The sequence below is a fragment of the Barbus barbus genome (assembly GCF_936440315.1).
Source record: "Barbus barbus genome assembly, chromosome: 8".
In the NCBI taxonomy this organism is placed as follows: Eukaryota; Metazoa; Chordata; class Actinopteri; order Cypriniformes; family Cyprinidae; genus Barbus; species Barbus barbus.
The window spans coordinates 1050944-1077500 of NC_136736.1; the positions used below are offsets into that span (position 1 = coordinate 1050944).

At 38.8% G+C, this 26557-nt stretch overlaps 4 protein-coding genes across 10 annotated transcripts in view; 2 read left to right on the top strand and 2 right to left on the bottom strand.

Annotated features, from left to right (window-relative positions):
• Positions 1-1387: 1387 nt before the first annotated feature.
• LOC306873684 (basement membrane-specific heparan sulfate proteoglycan core protein-like) lies at positions 1388-8386 on the top strand. 2 transcript variants are annotated; one of them, XM_079423146.1, is made up of 11 exons: positions 1450-1534; positions 2966-3062; positions 3336-3447; positions 3536-3682; positions 4220-4354; positions 5062-5234; positions 5319-5514; positions 6640-6750; positions 6830-6898; positions 7357-7623; positions 8149-8386. In XM_079423146.1, the coding sequence occupies exons 3-11, from the start codon at positions 3441-3443 to the stop codon at positions 8151-8153; spliced, it is 1110 nt and encodes a 369-aa protein (XP_079279272.1). In that variant the 5' UTR covers positions 1450-1534; positions 2966-3062; positions 3336-3440; the 3' UTR covers positions 8154-8386. The 2 variants fall into 2 exon arrangements, with proteins under 2 accessions (XP_079279271.1, XP_079279272.1); XM_079423145.1 differs by lacking the exons at positions 2966-3062; positions 3336-3447 and having other exon boundaries at positions 1388-1534.
• Positions 8387-8495: 109 nt separating this feature from the next.
• Positions 8496-13001, bottom strand: LOC306873679 (uncharacterized protein). Of its 4 annotated transcripts, XM_079423138.1 has the most exons (5): positions 12283-13001; positions 11735-11798; positions 11021-11188; positions 10438-10804; positions 8496-10127 (listed from the first exon to the last, which is right to left on the bottom strand). In XM_079423138.1, exons 3-5 carry the CDS (start codon positions 11186-11188, stop codon positions 9121-9123), a joined length of 1542 nt encoding a protein of 513 aa, XP_079279264.1. In that variant the 5' UTR covers positions 11735-11798; positions 12283-13001; the 3' UTR covers positions 8496-9120. The 4 variants fall into 4 exon arrangements, with proteins under 4 accessions (XP_079279264.1, XP_079279265.1, XP_079279263.1 ...); XM_079423139.1 differs by lacking the exon at positions 11735-11798 and having other exon boundaries at positions 12283-12379; XM_079423137.1 differs by lacking the exon at positions 12283-13001 and having other exon boundaries at positions 11735-11977.
• A 950-nt stretch (positions 13002-13951) lies between these two features.
• Positions 13952-19865, bottom strand: LOC306873676 (uncharacterized protein). The gene is made up of 6 exons (XM_079423132.1): positions 19793-19865; positions 19179-19346; positions 18125-18340; positions 17876-18043; positions 16488-17064; positions 13952-15607 (listed from the first exon to the last, which is right to left on the bottom strand). Exons 2-6 carry the CDS (start codon positions 19344-19346, stop codon positions 14541-14543), a joined length of 2196 nt encoding a protein of 731 aa, XP_079279258.1. The 5' UTR covers positions 19793-19865; the 3' UTR covers positions 13952-14540.
• A 5093-nt stretch (positions 19866-24958) lies between these two features.
• Positions 24959-26557, top strand: part of LOC306873674 (adhesion G protein-coupled receptor E5-like) — a 20210-nt gene continuing 18611 nt past the window's right edge. For all 3 annotated transcript variants that reach the window (XM_079423126.1, XM_079423129.1, XM_079423128.1), the window contains exons 1-3: positions 24959-25202; positions 25998-26063; positions 26208-26348. In XM_079423126.1, the coding sequence (XP_079279252.1) occupies positions 25160-25202; positions 25998-26063; positions 26208-26348 (250 nt within the window). In that variant the 5' untranslated portion in view covers positions 24959-25159. The remainder of the gene's footprint in view (positions 25203-25997; positions 26064-26207; positions 26349-26557) is intronic.

The following is a 26557-nucleotide window of genomic DNA, read 5'->3' on the forward strand; positions in this document are numbered from 1 at the left end:
TTTGAGAAGGGATTTCATGAAGAACAAAAGAGAAGACATGCACATTTAATAACTGAACACATATGCCTGTATGAACACCTCAAGGTCATCTTCATAACTCAACAGCACTTCAGAATGTGTACTTGTATATGTGGTATAATGGGTTTTCTGTTGTACAAACTGTATTTTCTTACCCATTACCCTCACACAAATCTACAGCCATTTCAAAATTAAATAAATCTAACCGTTTGAGTTTTTAAAAGCTGTTTTATGCATGTTTGACCTGAGTTTTTTACAGTTTTGACCAACAGGCTTCACCAGTGCGCATCCTTAAGCACTTCTAAAGATTGAAAGCTTCTCCCATGACTACTAATCTACCAAACAGATTATTTCAGAGAGTCGTAAAATAATCTATTTTATTATAGCAGATGTTTGCAATGAGTAAAATAGAGTTAGGGTGAATATACTCAATCACTCTTTTCTCGATCTCTGTATTTTTAAGGAGAATGTTTTATAGAAGGTCCCCTTAGATCTTGTTTTTTCTGAAACGGTCTCTGACCAAGAGGTGGCAACTTATTTGGAGCATCTGTTTGGATGAATTATGCAATGCATAAATGCTCATTTAGATTAGAGTTTAGGCATGCTCTTCTCTCTCTCATATACTCACACAGACTCTGGATTAAACTCCAGATCAGACACACAGTTCATATTACACTCGTCTAATTAACCTGGCATGATAAACATGGGTTTCTATACAAAACCCATGTCATAAGGTTTAATTAGTTTATTTTTGTGAGACCTCAAACCTACACACTAAATGTTTATTTAGACAATGAAGACATGCCATTGTTTGTATATAAATATAATTATAATTACTGTAGACAAACCCAAACGTTGCGCCTACCAGAAGACATTTCACATTTCAGAATAAACTTCTGTGGGTCTTAAATTGCGGTAATTAACTGTAATAGACTGTATATTTGACATGTTTAGATGTGAAATAAGATGTTTTGTAGCAGAGGCTATTCCATGTATGTAGGATTTTTATGTTGTGCACATAATTGCTTCCCACAAAGCCAAACGTGACCCACAGAAACACAAGACTGAGTTATTGATGCCATGTGTGTGTGTCTGTGAGTGTTTGTGTCTGTGTGTGTGTGTGTCTGTGAGTGTGTGTGTGTGTGTGTGTGTCTGTGTGTGTGTCTGTGTGTGTGTGTGTGTGTGTGTGTGTGTGTGTCTGTGTGTGTGTGTGTGTGTCTGTGAGTGTGTGTGTGTGTGTGTGTGTCTGTGTGTGTGTGTGTGTGTGTGTGTGTCTGTGAGTGTGTGTGTGTGTCTGTGAGTGTGTGTGTGTGTGTGTGTGTGTGTGTGTGTGTGTCTGTGTGTGTGTGTGTGTGTGTCTGTGTGTGTCTGTGTGTGTGTGTGTGTGTGTGTGTGTCTGTGAGTGTGAGATAAAGAGAAGAGGAGTGTAAAACAGTGATCCAGACAGAGAAAGCTCTCCAGTCCATCATGAACCTCCAAGCTGCTGCGTTGATTCTCTCTGCTGTCCTGCACACAGGTGAAACTGCTTCTCTCTGTCTTTTATTTTTATATTAATTATTCTGCTCTTTATATTATACATTTTAAATACTAATTATTCAGATGCCCACATTTTAGTTTTTAAAACTGAACTATTCATTTTATCATGTGCTGTATTTTCAGTTTAACTTAAGTTAGTTTTAATTGTTCATAAATCATTTTTGATGGCGTCTTTGGAAAAGGTTTTAGTTTAGTTTATTTAGCCACATATTTGGTGGCACTTTATCAGAAAATGTGCACAGTGATTGGTAGTTTTGCATGTGAAGTTGGCTTTTTCCCTTGTTTTTGAGCGTATACAGCGATGGACTAAAGTGAGGCTGAAGATTAAATCACACACTGACTGCAAATACAGCAAAGCTTGTGTTCGTGTTACCTGTAAATTTCCATTAAACATTTAAATCCTGTTTTTATTTCTGTCAATGATTACTAATTTTAAGTGATAGTTTCCTTGTAAAAGTTTTCATCAAGGATAATAATCTTGTGTGTTCAGTTATATTCCTTCATCTGCTGGACCCAAAATGTAATCACACGTCCATTATTGTCAGATCCGTGGATGATATACAGTATCTCGTTTTTAACCTGGTCACAGCTTTGCTTTCTGATCATCTGATATGATCAAATCACATTCACTGGTTTAGTTTGCTCATGAACAGTGTTGGGGAGTTACTAGTTACAGTAATTTAATTACAAAATAAATGTAACTGTAATCTGTTACAATGCCTTCTGCCATTTAAAGGCAGGTATGTTTTATTTTTTTAAGATTAACTGTTTTATCCAACTGTTTATATATATATATATATATATATTTTTAAACAGTTTATGATTTTAAAAATATCTTTAACCTCAGAGGGATCTGAAAGTAAAAAGGGCTATTTGTGGTGGCTGTGCTTAAAAATGAAATTATTATAAAACGGATAGTTCCGGTCCTTGATTCTGATTGGTTGAGCCGTGTCCGAAGCCGTTGTAAACTACAAACCTACACCTTTGTGTGTTGCTACTTTGTTCCAACCATAGTTTCCAGCCATAACTGTTTCTGAGGCACAACAATGTTTGGTGGAAGAATACTGGTTTTATGTTACTTTATTTGCTCTGTTTTATTTTGTGAAACCTTACTAAGTATATGGAATAACCGTTTTATAAAAGTAATAAGCCCCGTGAAGCCATGGTTTACAGTGAATTTATAACAGCTAAGGGGGTTTTAGGCGCCTCGCGCCGGCTTCTTGGGGCTTATTGCTTTATTATAATCTTAGTTCAAGTGATGAAGGGTTTTTAAAGTCTGTCAGTAATCAGTATTGAGCACTTGACTCATTGAGTGTGGACTCATATAAACTCTGAGGCAGTGTTGAAGTTAATGAGATAATTAAATGTTTAATTGAGTGATGACTGAGCAAAACCTTCTATTAACAAGCAGAATCACTGAAGGAAAGAGACACATGACGACTACTACTGCCTACAGCTTTAGATGCAATCAGCTGAAATAAAGAAGACGTTAAATCTCTCGAGATCATGTAAGATTAACCCTGCCTGCTTTACATGTTTGAAAATGAAAAAATATTTATTAGAAATTTAGAAAAGTTATTAAAAATGACTTGAATGTAATCAGTTACATTACTTTAATAAAGTAATTGAAATAGTTACACTACTTATTATATTTTAAATGGGGTGTAATCTGTAACCTATTGCATTTCCAAAGTAAGCTTCCCAGCTCTGCTCATGGAGTGTTTGCTATCCTAAAAGCAGGATGTGAGGAGTTTGATTGTTTGGTTGGGTTTGTTTACCAGAGCAGGACTGAAGGTCAGTGAGAGCAACAAGAACACAGGGTTCATCTGACACAGACTTTTACAAAAAATCAGCATTTTTGTTTCCTGAACTAGATTTTCTCAAACATGTCATGTAAGTTACAGTCAACCATTCAGTGGTGGGTTGAGGTGTGTGAAGTAGTGTGATTGTCTCGAGCAACAGTGTTGTTTGCTCATGGCAGTATGGGGTCAGAGTCCAGTCGTGTCCGTCCGGCCGCGAACGGCCGCTGTTAAACTCGGCGAGACGGTCAGCTTCCATTGCCACGTGACCAGCGGATCACAACCCGTCCAGCTGGAGTGGAAGAGGACCAACAACCAGCCGCTGGGAGGTGCGTTCACATCAACCATCTGAGAAAAACAGATCTCACCGCCCTACAGACAGAACAAACACACTCATTAATACATCAGCCGATTCTCCTGGAAATTAAATACAGATCAAATGAGTTTCAGAAGAAACATCTCAACAGTTTCCCAGTATGTACTCAGAATTGTTACGGCTGATGATACACAGGGCAACTTTTTGAGCAAAGTTGCTTTGGCTTTCCCTTTGAGTATGGGTATAACTTTCTATCTGGATATTTTAGATCGGCCGTGGGCCCTGTGTCTCACCTGGTTGTCCATTGACAGCAACATTGCCCAAAGTTGCCCTGTGTATCATCAGCCTAAGATTGCAATCAAAAGGCAGAGATCGTAATATAAACTCAAACATATTTCATCAAACTCTTCCAAGAAATTAGTAAATGAGAAACGCCATTAAGTCTCATGAGCAATGTAAGAGCGAAATCTGAGCAAGAAAATGTCAGTTTAGTTAGTGACAGGACAGGTTACACATCAGATTCCTGCTTTAATGGATTATTTTGTCTCAGATAACGTGAAGCTTGGACCTGATGGTGGCGTCCTGACCATCGCTAACGTCCGTCTCAGTAACCAGGGCAGTTATCGCTGCATCGCGACCAATGCTCAGGGAAAAGGGACGATCACGGTCTCCCTGACCATCAGACGTGAGTCCAGCGTGTGTTTATCTGTGTAAATAGCCAATGTTTACCAATCACTGTTCCACCAGCACCAGTCAAAGTCATTATCAATGACAAAACCATTCCAAAGACAAAACTAGTCTGAAGAAAAAAAAATTGTATCATTAACTAAAAGATGAAAAGAAACTATAAATACGTGCAAAAATATGAAAACAGAGAGAAAATACATATTTAATCAAGAATATTAGGCTATTTGTGATCTACACAACTCAATGGTTTGTTCTCTAAATGTATTTCTGTGCTTTTGAGTAAAGTAATTCTCTGAAATGCACCATCTGCCTGCGTGGGTTACTTTTAAACTGTTGCCGTGGGTTGATTTCCCTCCCCAGGGGTTAATGCTTTAACATTTGGCATAAATTACATTTGACTGAAATGCTTGTTGAAAAGTTTATATTCTACCAATGGCAAAACTGTGGTAAGATGTGAAGGTTTGTGAAGGAGGCCCACTGTTAAGGAACCCTTGAGCTGTGCTTCTGATATATTAAGATATATTGGTTTTTAACAGTGACTGTTAAATATGTATTTTAGGCATGGGAATTGCATATTTTGAGTTTTGATATTTGGGATATGGTCACTTGGGTACGTTTGGGCTATTGTTGATTGGCCATTGTGCTAGTCTTGTTACGCAGACCTGGCAACCCTGATGTAGTTTCAGAGTGTGTTTGTTGATGCAGAGCCTCCGAAGGTGCGTGTGACGCCGCCCGGGCCGCTGTCGGTTCGTGCAGGTGAGAGCGTGACTCTGGAGTGCAGCGTCACAGGGAAGCCCCGCCCCTCCATCAGCTGGACCAAACAGGGAAGTGAGACAGCGCTTGTTTCCACGACAACAGACGCTACAGCATCACTACAGGTGGTTTAGGATTCACTGATTCACTGGTTTCTGCCTGATCCGCCTGTCTCAACATTGTCTGTTTCTCCCACTCGCCCGCCAAAGGTGACAGTGATGACAGCAGAGGATACTGGGATATTTGTGTGCCGCGCTCAGAGCAGGGAGGGGCTTGCTGAGGGGCAGGTGGAGCTTAGACTGGAGGGCGGAGCCTCTGTTGACGGGTATCCTCAGGCCTCGGTTACAGAAACAGGTCTGATAGCCGTGGAGGGTCAGAGCATCACCATGCACTGCCACGCCACTGGTAAACACACACACACACACACACACACACAGTTTACCAAATAAGCCAGGTTTATTTCAGTTAGTCTGACTCAGTTTCAGTTGATTTGGTTAAAAATAAGTGAAATAAGCCTGTTTTATGAAACAGGCCTCTGGAGTTTAAAATCACTGTGAAATGAAAAAAAAAAAAAAAAAAAAAAAAAGATCTATTTTTCTATTTTTTGTGTAGGGCGGGAACTTGTTTCTATCCATCAGTTGACAGGGGCGTTACACTCGGAAATAGATGCAGATCGAGTTATGACATTATAATAAAAAATTTAAATGTCAAAAATAAATAAATTTGAAAAAAGTATCTTTTGATTAAATATTAAAAATTACTTATTTAAAGATTACAAGGGTCAAAAAGTGTTATTTTAGTATCATTAATGTACTATTATAGCCTTTAATAATATTTTAAGTTTTTTTTATTATTTTCCATGTTCATTTAATTTTAGTTTTTTAATATACAGTAGTTTGTGTTGTTTTAAGAAAATGTCTATATAGTTTTTTTATATTAATATTTGTTTCAGTTTTAGTAATTTTAGTATTTTAACTTAACCTTCACAAAAATGCCTTGGCAGCTAACTGAAATAAAATAAATTGGGTTTTTATATTTTTGTTTCAGTGATCATTTATTTATTTACAATTAAATTTTTCTAGTTTTAGGTTTAGTTAACTATAATAAACCGGGGTCAAAACAAACAAACAAAAACATAAAAAAATGACATTTGGTGAAAATATGACAAATTTAGGAAACAAAATGGCATTTGATAAAAAATGTATAAGGTAAAAAAAAAAAACATGGATGTTCACAAAATGATGCGTTCTAATGTAGATATTGTGTATATTTATTTCAAGGCAAATTTAAAGATGCTGTAAGCTTTTTTTTTACAGAAACATAAGTGATATACTGATAAACTGATTTTGTAAACAGCACAAATTCATCTGTGAGTGGAACAGTTTTAGCAAATCAGAAACATTTTCAGGTTTGCACGTCATGTTTTTGGAGAGTGGGGTTAGCTACAGAGCTTACAGCAGTCTGATAAATTACTGTTTACAATTCTATGTAATTCATTATCTCATTATTATTTCTCTTTATTTTTCCCAGGTTCACCCACTCCAGTCATCTCCTGGTCGAAGCTGCGGGCGCCGTTGCCGTGGCAACACAAGGTGAACGGCCAGAGTCTGACGCTCAATAACGTGGGTAGACAGGACTCAGGTACAGCTGCTCTGTGAGCGTGAAAACTGTGACTAATATTACGTTATATTCGACTGATTTGGGTGTCTCTGTGTGTCAGGCCAGTACATCTGTAACGCCACAAACTCCCTGGGCTTCAGCGAGGCCTACGTGCAGCTGGAGGTGGACTGTGAGTGACAGAAACACTCTTATCTCTGCTGACCTTGTCGTCGCAGACAGACATTTACATTTGAGTCAGATTTGTGAGCTGGTCACAGGTCAGTGTAAACGTTGACTTCGCCAGGCTGATACTGTAGGAAATCAGAGTCAGCTGCGGTCACTGGACTTTGGTTGTATTCTGGGAGTGCAAATACACGGGAAGCTGAAAAAGAGCAGCAAAAGACATCAGGTGGAGTTTAGTTTCAGAGAAATGAAGAAGAGCATAACTGCAGGTGATAGCAGCATTAAGTGGATTCGGACACTCCCTAAGTGCACCTGTGCTATGCAGTTAGATCATTAAAATAGGGTTCATTGTTTTTTTGCTGTGAGATAGAGATAGACATGTTCTTGACAGCTATTATGAGATTAACCCAATGAACCCATGTATCAAATGCACTGTGTCCATGAACTGTCTGGTTTCGTCCTCAGCGCCTCCGTACGCCACCACACTAACAGACGAGACAGTCGCTCGTCCCGGCGATGCCTTGCGACTGCAGTGTCTCGCTCATGGCACTCATCCAATCCGCTTCCGCTGGACGCGTGTGGGCAGAGCCTCTATGTCGCCAGGGGTGGAGACCACCAAAGACGGCCTGCTGAAGATCGGCCAGCTCAAAGTAACGGACAGCGGCATGTATAAGTGTGTGGCGACCAATCACGTGGGCTCCAGTGAAGCACTGACAAAAGTCACTGTGAGAGGTGCGTCAAACTCAGGGACCCTCAATCACCGTTTACGGATCCCATAGCAATGAATGAGTGCCGTAAGCTGAATCCCACCTGTCGCAAAAACTCAGTGACTTCTATTATAAAACATTTATAAAATAATGTTCGTGGTAAACTCTAAAATAGTTCAATTCAAAAGTATTGTTTTGTGTAAAACATGTTGAAGATTAATTAGCAGATGATTCATTAAATAAGCCGTTTCCGCTGAAAAGCTGTTTATTCAGCGTAGTGAAGCCTATCCTCCATTGATATCCATTAAAATAATAATAAAACCCTCTGGTCTACCTTCCCACGTACTGCCAGACTGGAAGTGTTAGCATTAGCCGTTACGCTTTTACTGGCTAAAGGTTGCAGGCTTGTCTTCTAGCGGCTTTGGGGAAGATTTTTATGTTCATCAAATGTAAAACACTTTGGAAAATCCATGGCACTCCATTAAGTGGTTAAAATAATGGTGTTTATGTCATTAAATCCTCTTCTCTCTCTGCTTTTACCTCCCAACAGCTTAATCACAGACCTGCTGATTGCAAACATCTACCCATTAATTATGAGGCCATTAGAGACTTCAGACCTACAAGACAATGAAGCTCGGAGACGAAACAAAAGTGAAGCTTTGCTATGGTGTTCATGAGAAAAAATGTTTAGTCTTTTTATATTCGGCGATTTTGAATATTTCTGAAATGGCACGATGGAAAGATGCTTTCACTTTGGCATTTAAGTCAAATAAACACATAATAAAGACTGTGTGATTATCTTCCATTGGATTTCCACAAGATTCATTAAAATAAAATATTTTTAAAAACTTAATACAGTGTAGAATGTATAATTTAAAGATTTTTTTTTTTTTTTTTAAAGATCATGATATATTTTTTTATTATTATTATTAAGGGTTTACTTCTAATGTTAAAGTAAAAAAAAAAAACAAGTATGTGGAAAACTTATTTTCAATCCGATTTCAGGGGTGTTAAGGCTTCTTAATAATCCGCCACTTATGATTGGCTGCCGTCATTGCATAGGAAACAGTATCAATGGCCCCCTTGCTATGTTTTACCTGTTGAAAAAAACAGCATATGCTGGTTAGGTAGGTTTTGAAGCATGAGCTGGTCCTAAGCTGGTTTTAAGCAACTAGCTCCTGCTCAGGACCAGCTCATGATCGGCTTAAACCAGCTCGAGCCAGCAGCCATGCTTCAGAACATACCTAACCAGCATATGCTGGATTTTTCAACAGGGTTGACAACATAATCAAAATAAAAGAGTCATTTCCAGACAAAGCAAGTTCATTGTTATTCAGCCCAGTTAAAAAATCCAATATCAGACACTGATCTGCACATTATAGTGAATTTTTCAACCCAGTAAACAATGTTCTGGAAACATTTCAGTTTTAGGTGTTGTTTTTTACATCCATTAAACAAAGTTCCCGTAACACTACATGCTGTTTTTTTTTTAACACAACCTAAAAATGATTACATAACGAAGCTATGATGATCCAGGAGCAGCGTGTATCTTCTGGTGCGTCTGAAAACCCCATTTAAAAGTGAATCTCTCGCCGCAGATGGAGCAGCAGAAAGGTTTCTCTCCTGTATGCAATCGTTCATGGATCTTCAGGGAAGCTGATAGAGCGAAAGCCTTGTCACAATGTGAGCATTTATAAGGTTTTACTCTTGTATGAGTTCTCTGGTGTTTTTTTACGTCACTTAGCTTATAGAAACTCTTCCTACAATCACTACAGGGATACGGTCTTTCTCCGGTGTGAATTCTCTGATGAACTTTGAAAGCAAATGAACTAGCAAAGCTCTTCCCGCAGTCGGAGCACAGGTACGGTTTCTCTCCGGTGTGAATCCGCTCATGGGTTTTCCGGTGAGTCGAATGATGGAAGCGTTTCTCACAGTGTGAACACTGAAACGGTTTGTCATCAGAGTGCATTTTTTGGTGTAACTTTAGAGAAGTTGAGCTTATAAAATGTTTTCCACATTCACTGCACTGATACGGTCTCTCATCGGTGTGTGTGAGTAGATGTGCCTTCAGATTAGATCCCTGGCTGAAGCCCTTCTCACATTGAGGGCACTTGTATGGCTTTTCACCCGTGTGAATTCTCATATGAACAGAAAGATCTCGTTTGTTGCGGAAAAACTTGCTACATTCGTTACACTGAAGAGACTTTTCGTCGTGTGTTTTTAAATGAGCTCTCATATTATAAGGAGTGGTGAAGAAATCCTTCCCGCACTGTTCGCAGCGAAACTCCTTCTTCCCACTGTGCTCTTTTGAATGAAGCGTTTTCTCTTTGAAGGTAGGAAAACTGATGTTGCATATCTTGCAGCTGAAGTCTTTCTGCTCTGTGTGCTTTTTCTTTCTGGCATGTCTTGTTAAATTACACTGTTTGCTGAATGTTTTTCCACACGTGGCACAGGAGAAACTCTTCTTTGTTCTTTGCTCTTTGGACGTACAGGCAGTTTGTCCATCGGAAGATAAACCAGCATTGTTATCTGAAAGAAACAAAATTGGCATAAAATATAACTTTTTCTATAACTTCGAGTGGAACAATCAGCCAAAATAAAATTGAAATTGAGAGGCGTCTTATTACTGTTATCAAAGGCTGTGATTTAAATAAATGCACAATCTGATGTGTTGCCCTGTGATATTTTATACAAGGCAGCTAACAATATCTCGTTCTCAATGTCTCAAATTGGCAGAATTCACAACAAATACTGCTCCACATGAATTTAGGTCTGTACATGCATAATACTTTTCACAACAGCATTTCAGCATTACTGGTCATAAAAGGAAGAAACATACCTGCAGGAACAAAGTCACTATCGTCAACATCATTCTGAGCTTCATCCTCTTCATCCTCCTGCTCTTCCTCATGAGTCTGTTGTTGTTGCTCTGCGGTGGTTTCTTCTGCTCTGCTCTCTATCAGGTTCCTGCAGTCCACCAGTTTGACGGAGCACATCTTCAGCGGCGTCTGCAGCATCTGCTGTTCTCCAGCGTTACAGTCAGAGGTTTGATCAGTGGATTCATGATCCTGAGCGTCAGTATAACAGAGTAAAGTGAGGCTGAGCTCTGAGTCCTGTGTGTCTCTGGATCTCTGATCTCTGACGCTCCAGACTGAATCCTGAGCTTCTGTCCCATCAGCCACACGCACTGAAACCTTCTCCACATCCTGACAAACACATCACAGATAAACACAAATAAAGAACAAGCTGCTGATATCAGCCTCATTACTCAGAAGTTACCTCTAGTGGTGCTTATATTGATGATTAGTTGGCCTATTTTAGTGTTTAATTAATCTGAGACGCTGATAAGAGCTGAGTTTGGTGTGTTAAAGAAGTCTCATTGAGTGTCTGAGCTGAAGGATGAAATGAAGATCTGTTCAAACCTCTCTGTTCAGTTTGTCTCCTCTTTCTCTCAGCTTTGTCTCCAGTGAAGCCACCTCTTTCTTCAGCTGACAGATTTCTGTGATGAAATCCTCAATATCCAGCATGGACAGATCAGTTCCTACTGATTTACAGCAGATCACATCCACCTGCGCTTTCATCTTCAACATCTGAACACAAACACAACAGAATTAATAAAGACACATTTATAATGAACAGACACTGAATTAACCTCACAATGATTAAACAAGAGCTGAACTACATATAACTGACTTATTAAAGAATAACATGGAGAATATTCACAAATGTATATTTCAGATGTAAGAGTGTTTGTTTAGTTTTAATATTGAGCCAAGCTGGACATAATTAGCATTATGAACATTTTAAAACCGTCTAGTATTGAAAAGCATAAGCACAGAGAAGGAATATTATCAAATATTATAATATGAGCTTTACATTATACTGTCGGATTTCTACGCATTTCTCCCTAAACTGTGAAAACTTCAAAAGCATTTAGCATTGATGTTCATGTAAAAACAAATATCTTGCTGTGGTAAAACAATAGGACATTTGTTATGGTTTCTGTAGTAAAACCGTCGTTATTTTTCATAAAGCGAGCGGGCGATGAAAGACTTAATTCATAAAAACAGTAGCGATAGAAAAAAATAAGCACATAAACCGCTAAACACGTGATTAATGTAATAACTAAACATTACCGTCTGTGTGCTCCTGTGTTTGTTTCTTCGGTGGTTTTACGGTGAAAGATCCTCACAGCGCCTCCTACAGCACGAGCGAAGAAGAGAAGAGACGCGGTGAGGAGGATGAACCAAACCTCATTTCATTTATTTCAAAAACCCTGTTTTTCGAGCATGGATACAACATATCCATCATATCATATTAATAAAATCATCGATCATGTTAGTCGGCCGGCCAATCAAAATGACCGTTATTTTTTCAATTACGCGAGTTCGCGGGTTTCTGGAGAACAAGACAAAGAACCGCGCGCAGAGATTAACACAACACAATTAATTATATTACACTGCGTTACCGTAGGCTATCCTGACTAACTAAATGGTTACTAATACAGGCTTAAATCCCATTGCTTTCATACAGATAACGGCGCTGTAAGCTTATATGTTTAGTCCCAAGGAAATCAAGATTGAAGTTTTTGGTATTACTTATGAATATGTTAGCCTTAATGTTATCTATAAGTGTGTGTGCTCCAAAACAAATTCACATTTAAAAGATACAAGCAGTAACTTACAGTCTCTTTGTTTCCACATATGAATGTCACTTGAGCTTCTGTCCAACTTCATATCCGTCCAATCAAATGCTCTCCAGAACCGATGCTGCCACCTGCACTATAAATAGATGCTGAAGCTGCCACTGAAATCCATCACTGATCACAGGATTGTTAAGATGAATGGCACCTAGTGCACTATGCCAATGTTCCAACAGGGCACAGCCATATTGCGCTGATTTGGGCCTACACTGGTCCTGCCAACACTCCCATGGATCGCAAGCATGCTTTAATTAGCCCGAGCGCTCCAATTTTTGTCTGGTGATTGCTGTATAAAAGGTTTGTGTTGAAATAAGGTAAATACAACTCCAATCTCCTCCTGAAGATCCCAAAAAAAGTCTTGTTTGTGCCTCAGTTCACTCAGAGAAGCTGTCAATCATGGTGTCACACTCTTTTTTTTTTTTTTTTGATAGACAATAACTTTATATATCGTACACTTTTGGCTTCACAACTTTGCAGAAAGTTTGTTCACATACTGCATGCAAGGTAATATTCGAGCAGGCATGATGGGGCACTTTATTTAGTTTGTCTCGCATCCCATTAGACTGCATGGCTTCACTTTTCAAGACTTGTGCGGCACACTTGGTATAGACTTATACTGGCGAAAGGCACTGGTGGTATCACTGATCTACATTATCTATATTACGCTTTTGGCTATTTTAAAAAAGGGGCAGGGCTGCTCTATGTCCCGCCCCCTGTGGTCTTGTTTCAGTTTAAATGGTCACCACAGAAGCACTTCAGTGGACTCAACACTGCAAGTAAATGCCACTGTTAATCCCCAAAACTGACACTGTGACATATAATTGCATATTCATTGCTCGTGGATGAAACATACCTGAGGGAACAAAGTCACCATCGTCAAAATCATTCTGATCTTCATTCCCATTATTATCCTCATCCTCCTCCTGCTCTTCCTCATGACTCTGTTGTTGTTGCTCTGCGGTGGTTTCTTCTGCTCTGCTCTCTATCAGGTTATATGTAATATTACAAGCATACATTCAGATTTCTACTATTTCTCCCTAAACTGTAAGAACTTTAAAAGCGTGTAGTATTGAACATGAACCATTAATATAATAGTATTAAAGTGTTTACATATAAAATATATATTGTTCACTACAAATATCATGATTAAAACTTGTTACTTAATAGTACATTTGTTGATTAGCAGTTGTGTGTAAAACCATGGTGATTTTTATAAGGCGAGCGGACGAGGAAAAGTTGAATTCCTTAAAACACAGAGACAGAAAAATAATAAGCACATAAACAGCTAAACACATGAATAATATACAGATTAAACACTTACGCTTGAGTGCTCCAGTCCGGTCTTCTTCAGTGGATTTACTAAAGAACTACATCTAAAGAAGACGCCTCCTACAGCACGAGCGATGGAGATGAATACCAGAGAAGACGCTCCGGGGTAAATAGAATTGAGATGAATTCTATGATAATGCTAGAATTAGGCGAGTTAGCGGTTTTCTGTGGAAGAATCAGAGGAGCACAGTAACGGAAGATACACGCGTGTGTGTGTGTCTGAGAACTACACTAGCCTATTTAAAGAGTAATTCATTGCTATTTAAAATCATATTACATTAAACAAAAGTAAATAACACAAATTACACAATTCTTTTTTTTTGGTGCCACTTGGGGCCTCCTCTGGCAGTGATCACCCCTATTAAAATATTCTGGGGTCGGTGTGTGTTTGATATATATAATGTTTTTCAAATGCATAACCCTGGTCAGTTTTTTAGCTATTAAGTTGTTACAGAGAACGTTTTCTTTTTTGTATTTGAAAGAAATGCTGTTCTATGCTCTTTTGGTGAATCAGCAGCATATTAGAATGATTTCTGTCGGGTCAAGCGCTTTCAAATAGAAAACAGTGATTATGCACTGGATTAATAATTCACAATATTACTGTTTTAGTCATTTTAGTCAACAAGAAGAAGAAATGAAGCAAGTCGGCCACAAACACACGCTACCCGAAACAAACAGTAACACAAACTTGCATTTTTAATTGCATTACACCGCAATTAAATTACACAATTACAATGATTTTTTTACAACCATAAAATAATGTTCTGGTAACACCGTAAGGTGTTTTTTTTCACACAACGTAAAACTATTACTTGATTAATGATGAAGCTATGATTTTTTACAAGCATTAAATAATGTTCCAGTAACACCGCAAGGTGTTTTTTTTTACTGATTACTGACTAATGATAAAGCTATGATGATCCTGGAGCAGCGTGTATCTTCTTGTGGGTCTGAAAAACCCATATAAAAGCGAATCTCTTGCCGCAGATGGAGCAGTGGTAAGGTTTCTCTCCCGTATGATGTCGCTCATGGACATTCTTGGCACTTGCTCGAGCAAAAGTCTTGTCACAATGTGAGCATTTATAAGGTTTTTCTCCTGTATGACTCCTCCGGTGTATTTTTAAGTCACTTGGCTTATAAAAACTCTTCCCGCAATCACTACAGGGATACGGTCTTTCTCCGGTGTGAACTCTCTGATGAATCCTGTATGAAAATGGACTAGCAAAGCTCTTCCCGCAGTCGGAGCACAGGTACGGTTTCTCTCCGGTGTGAATCCGCTCATGGGTTTTCCGGTGAGTCGAATGATGGAAGCGTTTCTCACAGTGTGAACACTTATACGGTTTGTCAGCGTGTATTTTTTGGTGTGCCTTTAGAGAAGTTGAGTTTTTATAGGTTTTTCCACATTCACTGCACTGGTATGGCCTCTCATTGCTGTGCTTGAGTGCATGTTTCTTTAGATCTGATCTGAGGTTGTAGCTTTTCTCGCAGTGAGGGCACTGATACGGTTTCTCATCGGTGTGCGTGAGAAGATGGTTCTTCAGATGCGTTCTCTGGCTGAAGCTCTGCTCGCAGTGAGGGCACTTGTATGGCTTTTCCCCCGTGTGGATCCTCTTATGAATAGAAAGATTATTAATGTTGCGGAAAAACTTATTACACACGTTGCATTGGAAAGACTTTTCCTCGTGTGTCTTCATGTGAGCTCTCATACTATAAGGAAAGGTGAAAAACTCCTTCCCACACTCTTCGCAGTGAAACTCCTTCTTCACTTCATGCTTTTTTGAATGACGTTTCTTCTCTTTAAAGGTAGGAAAACTGATGTTGCATCTCTTGCAAGTGAACTCTTTCTGTTCTGTGTGTTTTTTCTTATGTTTCACTAAACGACCCTGTTTGCTGAATGTCTTTCCACAGTCCATCACTGTCCATCGCTCTTTGGATGTAGAGGCAGTTTCTCCATCAGACGATGAGCCAGTGTTGTCATCTGAAAGGAACAAAATCTGCATAAATATCTAACTTCTAGAGCTGGACGATCAGTCAAAATAAAACTAAACTTGTGATATGTCTTAATGCAGTTGTCAAACAGCAAAGACTGTGATTTAAATATTTACAAAGTCTGATATTGCACATTTCCTCACTGTTATATTTTCAGTGTTGCCAGCTTGGGTCGACAATTTCCAGCCTTTCTTCAGTTAATAGTTTATTCAAACCTCTTTCAGCAGCGGTCCTGGTATGCACATGATGGACAGGAGTCGTAGTCCCATATTCAATTGTGATTTCAGAGTTACAGTTATTTACAAAAAGCCTTCAACTCATCTCCGACCACAGATGTAATCCATGCTTTGAGAGCCGAGTCACTCTCCCACTCTTTACTGTACGTACTACTTATAATTATGCCACTTTGGCATGTACAGCTAAAAACCTGTCACTAATCAATCATCACAATTGCTATCGCCCTCGACTTCCAGAACCAGGTGAGTCTGCAGTGGATGTGTGTGTTTAGTAACATCTTGATGATTGGATGTGCACACTTGATTTTTGTTTTTTTTATATAATTAGCCTATAAAATGTAAATACACCAAACTGATCACAAAACTGCCCAATTTTTTCCACTCACCAAATCCAATTTTGACCCACAAAATCAAATTGAAAACCACGCAGCTGGGAAGACATTCACCCAATCTGGCAACTCTAGATATTTTACACGTGCAGCTCATGGTGTGTCGTTCTCAGTGTCTCAAACTGGCAGAATTCACAATAAATGCTGCTCCACTTGAATTTAGGTATGTACATACATACTATTTTTACAATTTATTATTAATTCTGTTAATTCAGCACACCTGGCCATAAAGGAAGAAACATACCTGAAGGAACAAAGTCATCATCATCATCCTGATCTTCATCATCATCCCCATTCTTATCCTCCTGCTCTTCCTCATGAGTCTGTTGTTGTTGCTCTGCGGTGGTTTCTTCTGCTCTGCTCTCTATCAGGTTCCTGCAGTCCACCAGTTTGACGGAGCACATCTTCAGCGGCGTCTGCAGCATCTGCTGTTCTCCAGCGTTACAGTCAGAGGTTTGATCAGTGGATTCATGATCCTGAGCGTCAGTATAACAGAGTAAAGTGAGGCTGAGCTCTGAGTCCTGTGTGTCTCTGGATCTCTGATCTCTGACGCTCCAGACTGAATCCTGAGCTTCAGTCCCATCTTTATCATCATCAATCCAATCATCTTCCTCATGAGTCTGTTGTTGTTGCTCTGCGGTGGTTTCTTCTGCTCTGCTCTCTATCAGGTTCCTGCAGTCCACCAGTTTGACGGAGCACATCTTCAGCGGCGTCTGCAGCATCTGCTGTTCTCCAGCGTTACAGTCAGAGGTTTGATCAGTGGATTCATGATCCTGAGCTTCAGTCCCATCAGTCACACACACTGAAACCTTCTCCAGATCCTGACAAACACAAGAAAATTCTAGGGTGTCACATTCAAAAACTTTAGAATACATCCTGATATGATTTACTAAGTTCAAGACTGAGGATGATTCCCACAAAATCTATATTTTCTGCAATCTTTTTTCAAGATGAATTAAAACATTTATAATAATTTTCATAATTTACAATTTATACAGTGCAACAGCAAAAACTTTGAGGAAACAATAAATGTCACATTTGGTTAGACCAGTGGTTTTTAAACATGACAATGGACTCCATGAAGTACCCCCAGCACTGCACAATTTTTATGTCTCTTATATCTGACACACCCACTTCAGGTCTTGCTGTCTCCACTAATGAGCTGATGAGTTAAATCTGGTGTGATAGATGAGGGAGACATGCAAAATGTGCAGGGCTGGGGATACTCCAGGACAGGTTTGAGAACCACTGGTTCCTGGAGGGCCACAGCCCTGCAGTTTAGGTTACGTCCACACGAAGCCAGAGCTTTCCCTATCCGATCTTTTTTTTCCCCTCGTCTCAAGAAATATCTGCATACATGATGACGAAAGCACATTAGTGGTAGCCCTCCCGGAACTCATACAGATTATGGTACTCCACAGAACGTGACTTGGCGCTGATTGGACTATAAATCCAGAGGCATCAAGCAAGCATAACGCTGTTGTTGGACGTGACAGAAAAAAATCTAATGAAGAAACCATCCCTGTCTCTATATATTGCAGCTGGCTTAATTTGAGATGTGCATAAGAAGTGAAAAGGTAACAAAACTTTGGTTTTATTGAGCTGAAGGATGAAATGAAGATCTGTTCAAACCTCTCTGTTCAGTTTGTCTCCTCTTTCTCTCAGCTTTGTCTCCAGTGAAGCCACCTCTTTCTTCAGCTGACAGATTTCTGTGATGAAATCCTCAATATCCAGCATGGACAGATCAGTTCCTACTGATTTACAGCAGATCACATCCACCTGCGCTTTCATCTTCAACATCTGAACACAAACACATCTTGATTATTAAGGGATGCATTTATAATGAACAGATACTGATTTAAACTCATAATGATTGTTTACATCCTCCTGCTCTTCCTCATGAGTCTGTTGTTGTTGCTCTGCGGTGGTTTCTTCTGCTCTGCTCTCTATCAGGTTCCTGCAGTCCACCAGTTTGACGGAGCACATCTTCAGCGGCGTCTGCAGCATCTGCTGTTCTCCAGCGTTACAGTCAGAGGTTTGATCAGTGGATTCATGATCCTGAGCTTCTGTCCCATCAGTCACACACTTCTCCAGATCCTGACAAACACATCACAGATAACGCAGCAATTATCTCTAGTCAGTGGCAGCTGGTGGAAAATTTTCTAGGTAGGGTGCCACATTCAAAAATGTTGGAATACAATAAATGTCACATTTGGTTAGACCAGTGGTTTTCAGTCATGTCCATGAAGTACCCCAGCACTGCACATTTTCTATGTCTCCCTGTATCTGACACACCCACTTCAGGTCTCCCAGTCTCCACTAATGAGCCGATGATCTGAATCAGGTGTGTTTGATTAAGGAGACATGGAAAACATAACCAGCGCGTTCCAAACGGGATATATCACCCTCCAAAGGGCACTTCGGAGTGAAAACAATCATGGCCGTCGTATTGAAGGGTCGTTCCAAACCGAAGTACTCAAAACTGGCCACTTCAAAGGGCGCTTCCGAATGAAGGATTTCGAAGGGTACAAGTGATGGCTCCCATGAGCCTTTGCGCTGATTCTTTCCATGATGACGATATGGACTGCCCTATGGCCCGGTGCGACTCGTACAATCACTGCACTGCATTCATGTTCCAAAATGTCGTTTGTGTGGAAATATCACGTTTTTATTCTAATTAGTCTGCAAAAGGCCTTTAACAGAGCCCAGAAACGCAGAAGAATATTGGAAGAAACAGTGACTGCTAGCGTAACTCTGTTGTTGGATGTAATAGAAAAAATAATTGAATGAAGAAACTGCCCGTCTCTAGAGCTTATTCTGGTGATTCGTTAGCATATATTGCTGCTGGCTTAATTTGAGATGTGCATAAGAAGTGAAAAGGTAACAAAACTTTGGTTTTATTGAGCTGAAGGATGAAATGAAGATCTGTTCAAACCTCTCTGTTCAGTTTGTCTCCTCTTTCTCTCAGCTTTGTCTCCAGTGAAGCCACCTCTTTCTTCAGCTGACAGATTTCTGTGATGAAATCCTCAATATCCAGCATGGACAGATCAGTTCCTACTGATTTACAGCAGATCACATCCACCTGCGCTTTCATCATCAACATCTGAACACAAACACATCAGAATTATTACAAGATTTATAATGAGCTGACACTGAATTAACCTCACAATGATTAAACAAGAGCTGAACTACATATAACTGACTTATTAAAGATGAAATAATATTTTGTAGAATATTCAGAGATATTTCATATGTAGATGTGTTAGGAGTGTTTGTACATTGAGCCAGCACAGAGCAGGAATATTATCAAATATTATGTGATATTACATGCACACATTCAGATATTGACAGATTTGTACTAATTCTCCCCAAACTGTGAGAACTTTAAAGCGTCTAGCATTTAAAATTAACCATGTCTATTATAAAATCTGTTCACTACAAATGTCATGGATAAAACTTGGTTATTGTATTAAAACAATAGGAAATTTGTTAAGTTACTGTAATGAAAAGCATGGTAATTTTCCATAAGATGCGCGGATAAACACTCACCTAGTGCTCCAGACTGCTCTCTTTCTTCAGTGGTTTTACTGGTGAACTAGAGAAGAACGCCACAGCGCCTCCTACAGCACGAGCGAGGAGATGATGCTCCGGCAGAAGAGAGAGACAACCCACCAAACATTATTTATCTTATTAAAAATACCAAAGTATTTCTAAATAAAGACATCGATAAACGAATGTTAGTCAGTCAGCCGGTAAATGGAATTGAAATGACCGTTAATTTTTGAATTACGTGAGCTCGCGGTTTTCTGTGGAAGACAGGAGAAAGCGCGCGCAGAATCAGAGGAGCACAGTAGAGGAAGGTGGGTGGGTGTCTTCATAGATATATTATATATAATGACATTCTATATATCTATGGGTGTCTTAGTGCCAGTATGTGGCACTGTGATATATTACATGCATGCAGGTCAAAATATGCCATTCTCAGTTTCTCAAATAGTCAGAATTCACAACAAATGCTGCTCCACATTAATTTATTGCACCAGGGTTGTGTCCAGGCTTGTATAACTGGGTCTGAACAAAAACAGCAGATGGGCTTTGTTTTTATGTAATATATGAGTGTGTTCTGTGTATATTTGTTATGTATATATAAATACACACACATGCATATGCATATATATGTATGTATAAGAAAAATATGTATGTTTATATATGAATATAATATATAAACATAAATATACACAGTACACACACATATTATGTAAACTTGTATTATGGATGCGATTAATCGTTTGACAGCACTAAAATGAAAGAGCAAATGAGAAAGAAAATGTATTTGTTCATAATGACTGCATTTAAATTTTAAACAATTAAAGAGAGATTGTACTATCAGAGCAATTTCTACTCAGGTACATTAACACATTTAAAAAAATAATAATAATCAAATGCCATGTAATGGCTTATTAATTTCTATTATTTTTTATTTTTCTAATATTTTATGATTTTTTTGTATATTTTATTGGTTTTCATATGTTTTCTATTATTTATGCATTAACATTTTCTATTTTATGCATTATTAATGGAGCAAGCATCTCAATAATTCACCGCTGATTGACGCATGAGAAATGAGCTGCAGTAGTTGTCTCATAATATTTCCGCTGAGTCAGAGTAATAACTAATGTCTGGTCACTTCCTGCCCAAAGGTCATCATGTCAACCTCATCTTTATCTCTCCCTGCATGCCAATGTGCATACTATCCACCCTATCTGCCCTAAATAGTATTGAAACTGACTACTATCACATAGAATTTAGGATGGATAGTATGCTCTGTTCTTAGCTCCTCCTCTGATGTGAGTTTCTCCGCCCACTGAATCTAAGCCCCGCCCCTCAGATGTGATAATGGCAGCACTTCTGCTGATATGTGCATTCATTTGTTTACTGCACACCATGAAAATATGAAATGCCTTGCATTGATTAGGTTATGTGTGTTTTTTCCCTCTCAAAGACACACAGACGCATGCAATCTGTTAAACATCTGCTCATCTAAAATCCAGCCCCCTTTTCCAAGAGAAATAATGACTGCAGGGCAAACTTTTATTCTCTCTGAGCCTTTTAGCTTTATGTGGCCAAAGCTTTTTGTAACGTAAATATTTACTGCATTAGTCTATTAATAAACGGCTATTCAGTGCTCACACACACGTTTAACTATAAATAAGGACATGTCACTCTTAACAGTTTTAGTGATTTATAAATCTAATTATACCGACCCAATCCTGCTCCTAAAATGCTTTGTACTTCCAGTACTTTTAACTAGTGCACACATACTGACTAAAAAGGCTCTTCTGTTCACCGGGGCTGCATTTATTTCATAGCAAATATACAGTAAAATTGTGAATTTCTGATTAAAGCTGAAAAGAGTATTTTTGTGGAAACGGTGATGCACTTTATTTTCCAGGGTTCTTTGTTGAATAGAAAGTTTGAAAGAACAGCATTTATTTGGCATAGAAATCTTATGTAACAATATACATTTCTGTGATTTTGATCGGTTTAATGTGCCTTTTCTTAATAAAAATTGTAATTTCATTCAAAAATATGAAATGAATATGTGACTAACTGAGACTTGTCACTGCACATGTTGGTTTAATTATTTATATTGTTCTTATCATTTGTAAGTCGCTTTGGATAAAAGTATCTACTAAATGATTAAATGTAAATATAAAAAAAAAAAATCTTACTGACCCCAAATTTTTGACCGGTAGTAGCCGATGTTGATGTTCTAGGGCATGAGAGGAAGTGGAAGTATTAAATGCTTATTTCTGTGTGATTTGGGAGCGTTTCCTAAAGGAATAGGTGGAGTGACTTTGGTTTCCACCTGGAACAAACTGATAATCACATAATAAACACAAAAGCCTTTAAAAATCACCTGGGAGCGGCTTTAATAACCGTCCCATCTGTTTAAGATGTTATTTTAATCAGGATCTCAAACAGCAGCAAAGTTACAGACTCTATGAAGCTCATGAATATTTAATGAGCCAGAAACAGCTCTGTTTATAATTGGTGTGTTGCTGAGCAACTCTTTGTAACCTAATGTTTCACTGATGCTGCAATTCTCTGTTGGCGCCGTGTCACATGATTAATCAACTGTGCGTTACCCTGGTTACTGTTTCCGCTCAAACTAACAAAACGAGAGAGGAAGTGAAGGTGGCACTTTGATGCATCAGAGAGTCATTCATACGCTTTTAAAGAACCCACACACCTCAGACCAAAAGAGCTGCAAACACAACAGGAATCAACTCTTATGTAGACAGACAGCATATAAACTGAAATATACAAAACCCCAGCGGCTTTAATAGACAGAAAACCCTGTGTGGAACAAACTGTAGTGTTTCCAGACCACAAATCATATGGTATTCTGTGTGTATTTGTGTCTGTGTGTGTGTTTATGTGAAGAGTGACATCATCAATCACCAGAGGATCCAGATGAGCTGAAGAACGTGTGTTCTGAGAATGTTTCGTTGTATCATTTTGCAAATAAGCGTTACATTTGAATGTTCTCTGGACATTCTAAAAAAAAAAAAACGAGTAGTGACATTTAAAAAACATCTAGCTAAAAAGTTTCAGAAAAAAACATTCAATGAATGATGCTGCTTTGAGAACATTTTTAAAACCAAATGACTTCAAAGATTCTTTTAAAGTTACAGGAGAAACATTTGTTTGTAACTTTGAGAGAATGATCTGAGAAGGTTCTCTGTTCGCTGGGAAAGTGTCTGATATGCAGAGATGCTGAACACACTCGTGTGAGAGAAACAGAAGCGAAACACAGACGCTGATCTATTTAAGAGCTGCATGGTTCATGGGTTCACATCAGAATGGCACAAGCACATTTAGTTCACCTTCAGTAGAAGAGTCTGAGTGAATGGAAATTTCACTGTAATTCCACCGTTACCTGTAATTAGGTTGGATGTTGTTCTTCTGTGTTTTCTGCCTAAAAAGGCTTTGTAGTGGAAGTGAAGAATGCTTTGTTGAGGTTGGACTCAACACAGAAGAATCCTTTTATAAATATGACTTCTTTTTATGCAAGTGGAGTGCAGAGGGGCAGAAAACTTGCTCTGTTTGTGTTGAATGGTTCTGTCAATCAGATCATGTGATGTATGATGCCAGTTTCCAGGGTCGCAAGCCCAGGGGCCTACACTAGGAAGGCGGCCCACTGGCTGCAGGGAAATTATATTTTTCACATAATTATTTGTATATATGGGAGTTTGCAACAGTGACAACAGCATTCTGTAAACAAACTCACACGCTCATTTAGCGACGCCCTGGTTGTAGTATGGTTCAGTTTAGGTTTCCTCCACACAGTTTGTATGTTCTACCATAAGAGGAATGCATGCGCTACTAGTAAAGAGTGTCTTATGTGAATGTGCAGATTAACAAGAAACACATCACTGCCGTGTGAAAGGAGCTGGACCAGACAACTTTCTGTAACGTCATAAAGTGCGAGTTCAGTAACTTGTGGATGCTTCAAAATCTCAATTTTAAATCCGGGGATGGAAAAATAGGAATTGCCCTATTGCTTAAATGTGATCATTAAACTTTAAGCGGCTATGGTAATTTAAAGCGAGCACTGCATGTTTCAAAATAAAAATGCAGTTAGCAATCACCAAACAGCCCACATTTATGTCAACATGCCATGATTCTCTGGTTGAAAATATATGCTGTGTAAGTGAAGTCAGTGAAGAGAAAAATTAAAATCAAGCATTCTGCGTTAGTTCAGGCAGGCCTCGTAGTCAAGCTCCACTATTAGCTGATTGGAGAAATTCAAACCCGGCCTCTATCAGCTGATCCGACTCCCAAGCTCTCAACTGGCAAATCTCAAGCAGGGCGCCTTACTTAAACCCGGCTTCTGTTTGTTTGCTTTGCTGCTTCCTCTGTACGCTGCTTGCATCCCACCTCCTCCTTTAACTTAAACAATGTGATTCTGTTGTCATTGTTGCTTGCTCTGTTCTGGGGGTTTATGTGCTACTCTCCTACTCCTAAAATGGGAGGGTTGCCCCTGAAACGGCTGCTGTTTCCCTGTCTTGGCTTTCATGGAGCTCATGAAAAGGACAGGGAACTTGGAACAGATGCCAAATGTAAATGTAGTAAATATGCAATAAAAGTTGAATTAAAGGCTTGTCTATGGTATTCTTTTTGACTTAAGAGAGTCCTGACTGAACTGACATTATGTCTTTCTTCCAGGTTTTTCCCATAATAACTAAGCTAGCAAAAATATGTTCTAAGAATGTATTACTAGTGTATCTATTAAGTCCGAAAAATGTTACTTCTGAATGCTCTCTGAACAAATGGTAACAAAAAAAAATGTAACAGCCAACTAATGCATTTCAGAAAAACACACATGTAATGCTTCAATAACGTATTTGTATTAACCTTTTTTAGAACATTATTAAAGCGCAGAGAAATTTGAACGAACATTCTATGAATTTGACAGGAATGTGTGACAGCTTTCAGAGAGAGAGCTGGGAATGTCCTCATAATACAGTGAAATATACTGACGAGCGGCTTCTGAAGATATATAATGTGTCGTTGCTAGTTGACAAGTAAGCAATAGAAGAGATTATTCACCTGACAGAAAAACAATAATATAGTGTCATAAGTAACACGAATGTTCAGATGTGCTCGTATTCTCACTTTGACTTGTCAGATCGGAAGTGACGAAACATCCTGCATCTCAGCTTGTGACATTATCAGAGCATTATTTTTTGCACTTATTCAAGTCTATCAGACCTCAGTAAACCTGAAGACTGAAAGACATCAGAGGAGAAGAAAGAGTCAACTAGAAACTTACTAAAATACAGATTTCTTCAGGAATTTCATATATCAACAACTAAAGCGTAAATAGACAGGAATCTGACAGCAGTTACAATGTTTCCTAACACACAGCTGAAGTGGACACTTCTTCTTTTGGGTGAGTAGACACTTCACAGTCTTCAAGTGAGGGGAAACTTCACCTTAACCATAATACTGTGTGCAGCCAAGAATCTGTAAGAAACATGTCTTTCTACTGATTTGTTCCCGCAGTCTGATTCACTAAGAAATGACTCTTAGGAGTAAGTTCTTTTTAGTGAATCACTCGTCCGTATCCCCTCATATACAACACTATTTGATGGGACTGACATTTGTAGTGGTGTATGAAAACTTATAGGACCTTACTGAGTGCAGTCATTCAGTCCCACAATGCACTGCAGTGCATAACAGATGCAAGCTGCTTCTGAAAATGAACTTGGCAGAGCTCAGCTGATTCATTTTCAATGTGTTCTGTGAACTGGAATCTGCATAAAGGATTGTGGGTGAAGCGAAGGAAAAACTTCCAAGCCTTCTTTTACAACTGCCTTCCAAGGATCTTTTAAGTGGAGCTGTCCACTTATCAGCGGCATTGGTTCCGGGAGTATTTTTTCCCTTCCCATCATAGACTCAACAGCTAGGGAATACCCATAATGCACTGCGAGGTTCATGCAGAATAAATTGTAATTAATACTTATAGCAGGCTGTGCATAATAATTGGGATATGATGACTTGTTTCGACATCCAGAAATGTACCAAATGAAACTGCTTAATTTAAACTTGTGTCTAATAAAAAAGCACAAACTTATTTTTTCTTTAAAGTCTGATATGATTTCAACTTTATCAAAGTGTTGGAGATTTATTTCATGGATGTATACACAAAGACAGATAATTATACAGATATTTTTTTCTTCGTCAGCTCTGTTCCTGGTGTCTGCTCGTGGATGTAATGTTGGATTTGAAAGAAAAAACAAGATCTGTGTTGGTAATGAGCACTTTATTTATTTTAATACAATATGTTTCTGTTAAAACACAAAGTTAATGGTCTGTATGTCACTCAAAATAGGGAATTTGTGTAACTGTAGTTCTAGTCTTCTAACTTTTTTCTTCCTGATGGTCTCTCTTACAGATACAGATGAGTGTGCGACGCCAAATTTGTGTGGTGATCACGCTCTGTGTTTCAATACTAATGGAAGTTACTACTGCATCTGCAATGAAGGGTTTAACTCAACAACACCCAACTTCACAGCAACAATGGGAGAGTGTTGGGGTACGAGAGAGGATTGTGGGATAAAAGAGTCCACTACTATGATTTAAATCCTGTAATTAATATCCACTGCTTCGCTTCGCGTCGGGTCCTGATCACACTGTCGGGGCTTATTTCGCGATAACTACCGGCTGCCTGTACATTATCCCTTACTTAGATAACAGACAAAAACATTCTAAATATTCATTAAATATTTTTTTTTACTTTTGTTT

Coding starts and splice junctions, on each gene's coding strand:
- LOC306873676 (XM_079423132.1), bottom strand. CDS start 19,346: ATGTTGATGATGAAAGCGCAGGTGGATGTGATCTGCTGTAAATCAGTA. Junction 18,341..19,178: donor GAGACAAACTGAACAGAGAG/GTTTGAACAGAT, acceptor TGTGTTTGTCAG/GATCTGGAGAAGTGTGTGAC. Junction 17,065..17,875: donor GAGACAAACTGAACAGAGAG/GTTTGAACAGAT, acceptor TGTGTTTGTCAG/GATCTGGAGAAGGTTTCAGT.
- LOC306873684 (XM_079423145.1), top strand. CDS start 1,486: ATGAACCTCCAAGCTGCTGCGTTGATTCTCTCTGCTGTCCTGCACACA. Junction 5,235..5,318: donor ACGCTACAGCATCACTACAG/GTGGTTTAGGAT, acceptor CGCCCGCCAAAG/GTGACAGTGATGACAGCAGA. Junction 6,899..7,356: donor CGTGCAGCTGGAGGTGGACT/GTGAGTGACAGA, acceptor TTTCGTCCTCAG/CGCCTCCGTACGCCACCACA.
- LOC306873679 (XM_079423136.1), bottom strand. CDS start 11,531: ATGCTTTTGAAGTTTTCACAGTTTAGGGAGAAATGCGTAGAAATCCGA. Junction 10,805..11,020: donor GAGACAAACTGAACAGAGAG/GTTTGAACAGAT, acceptor TGTGTTTGTCAG/GATGTGGAGAAGGTTTCAGT. Junction 10,128..10,437: donor TAGTGACTTTGTTCCTGCAG/GTATGTTTCTTC, acceptor TGTTTCTTTCAG/ATAACAATGCTGGTTTATCT.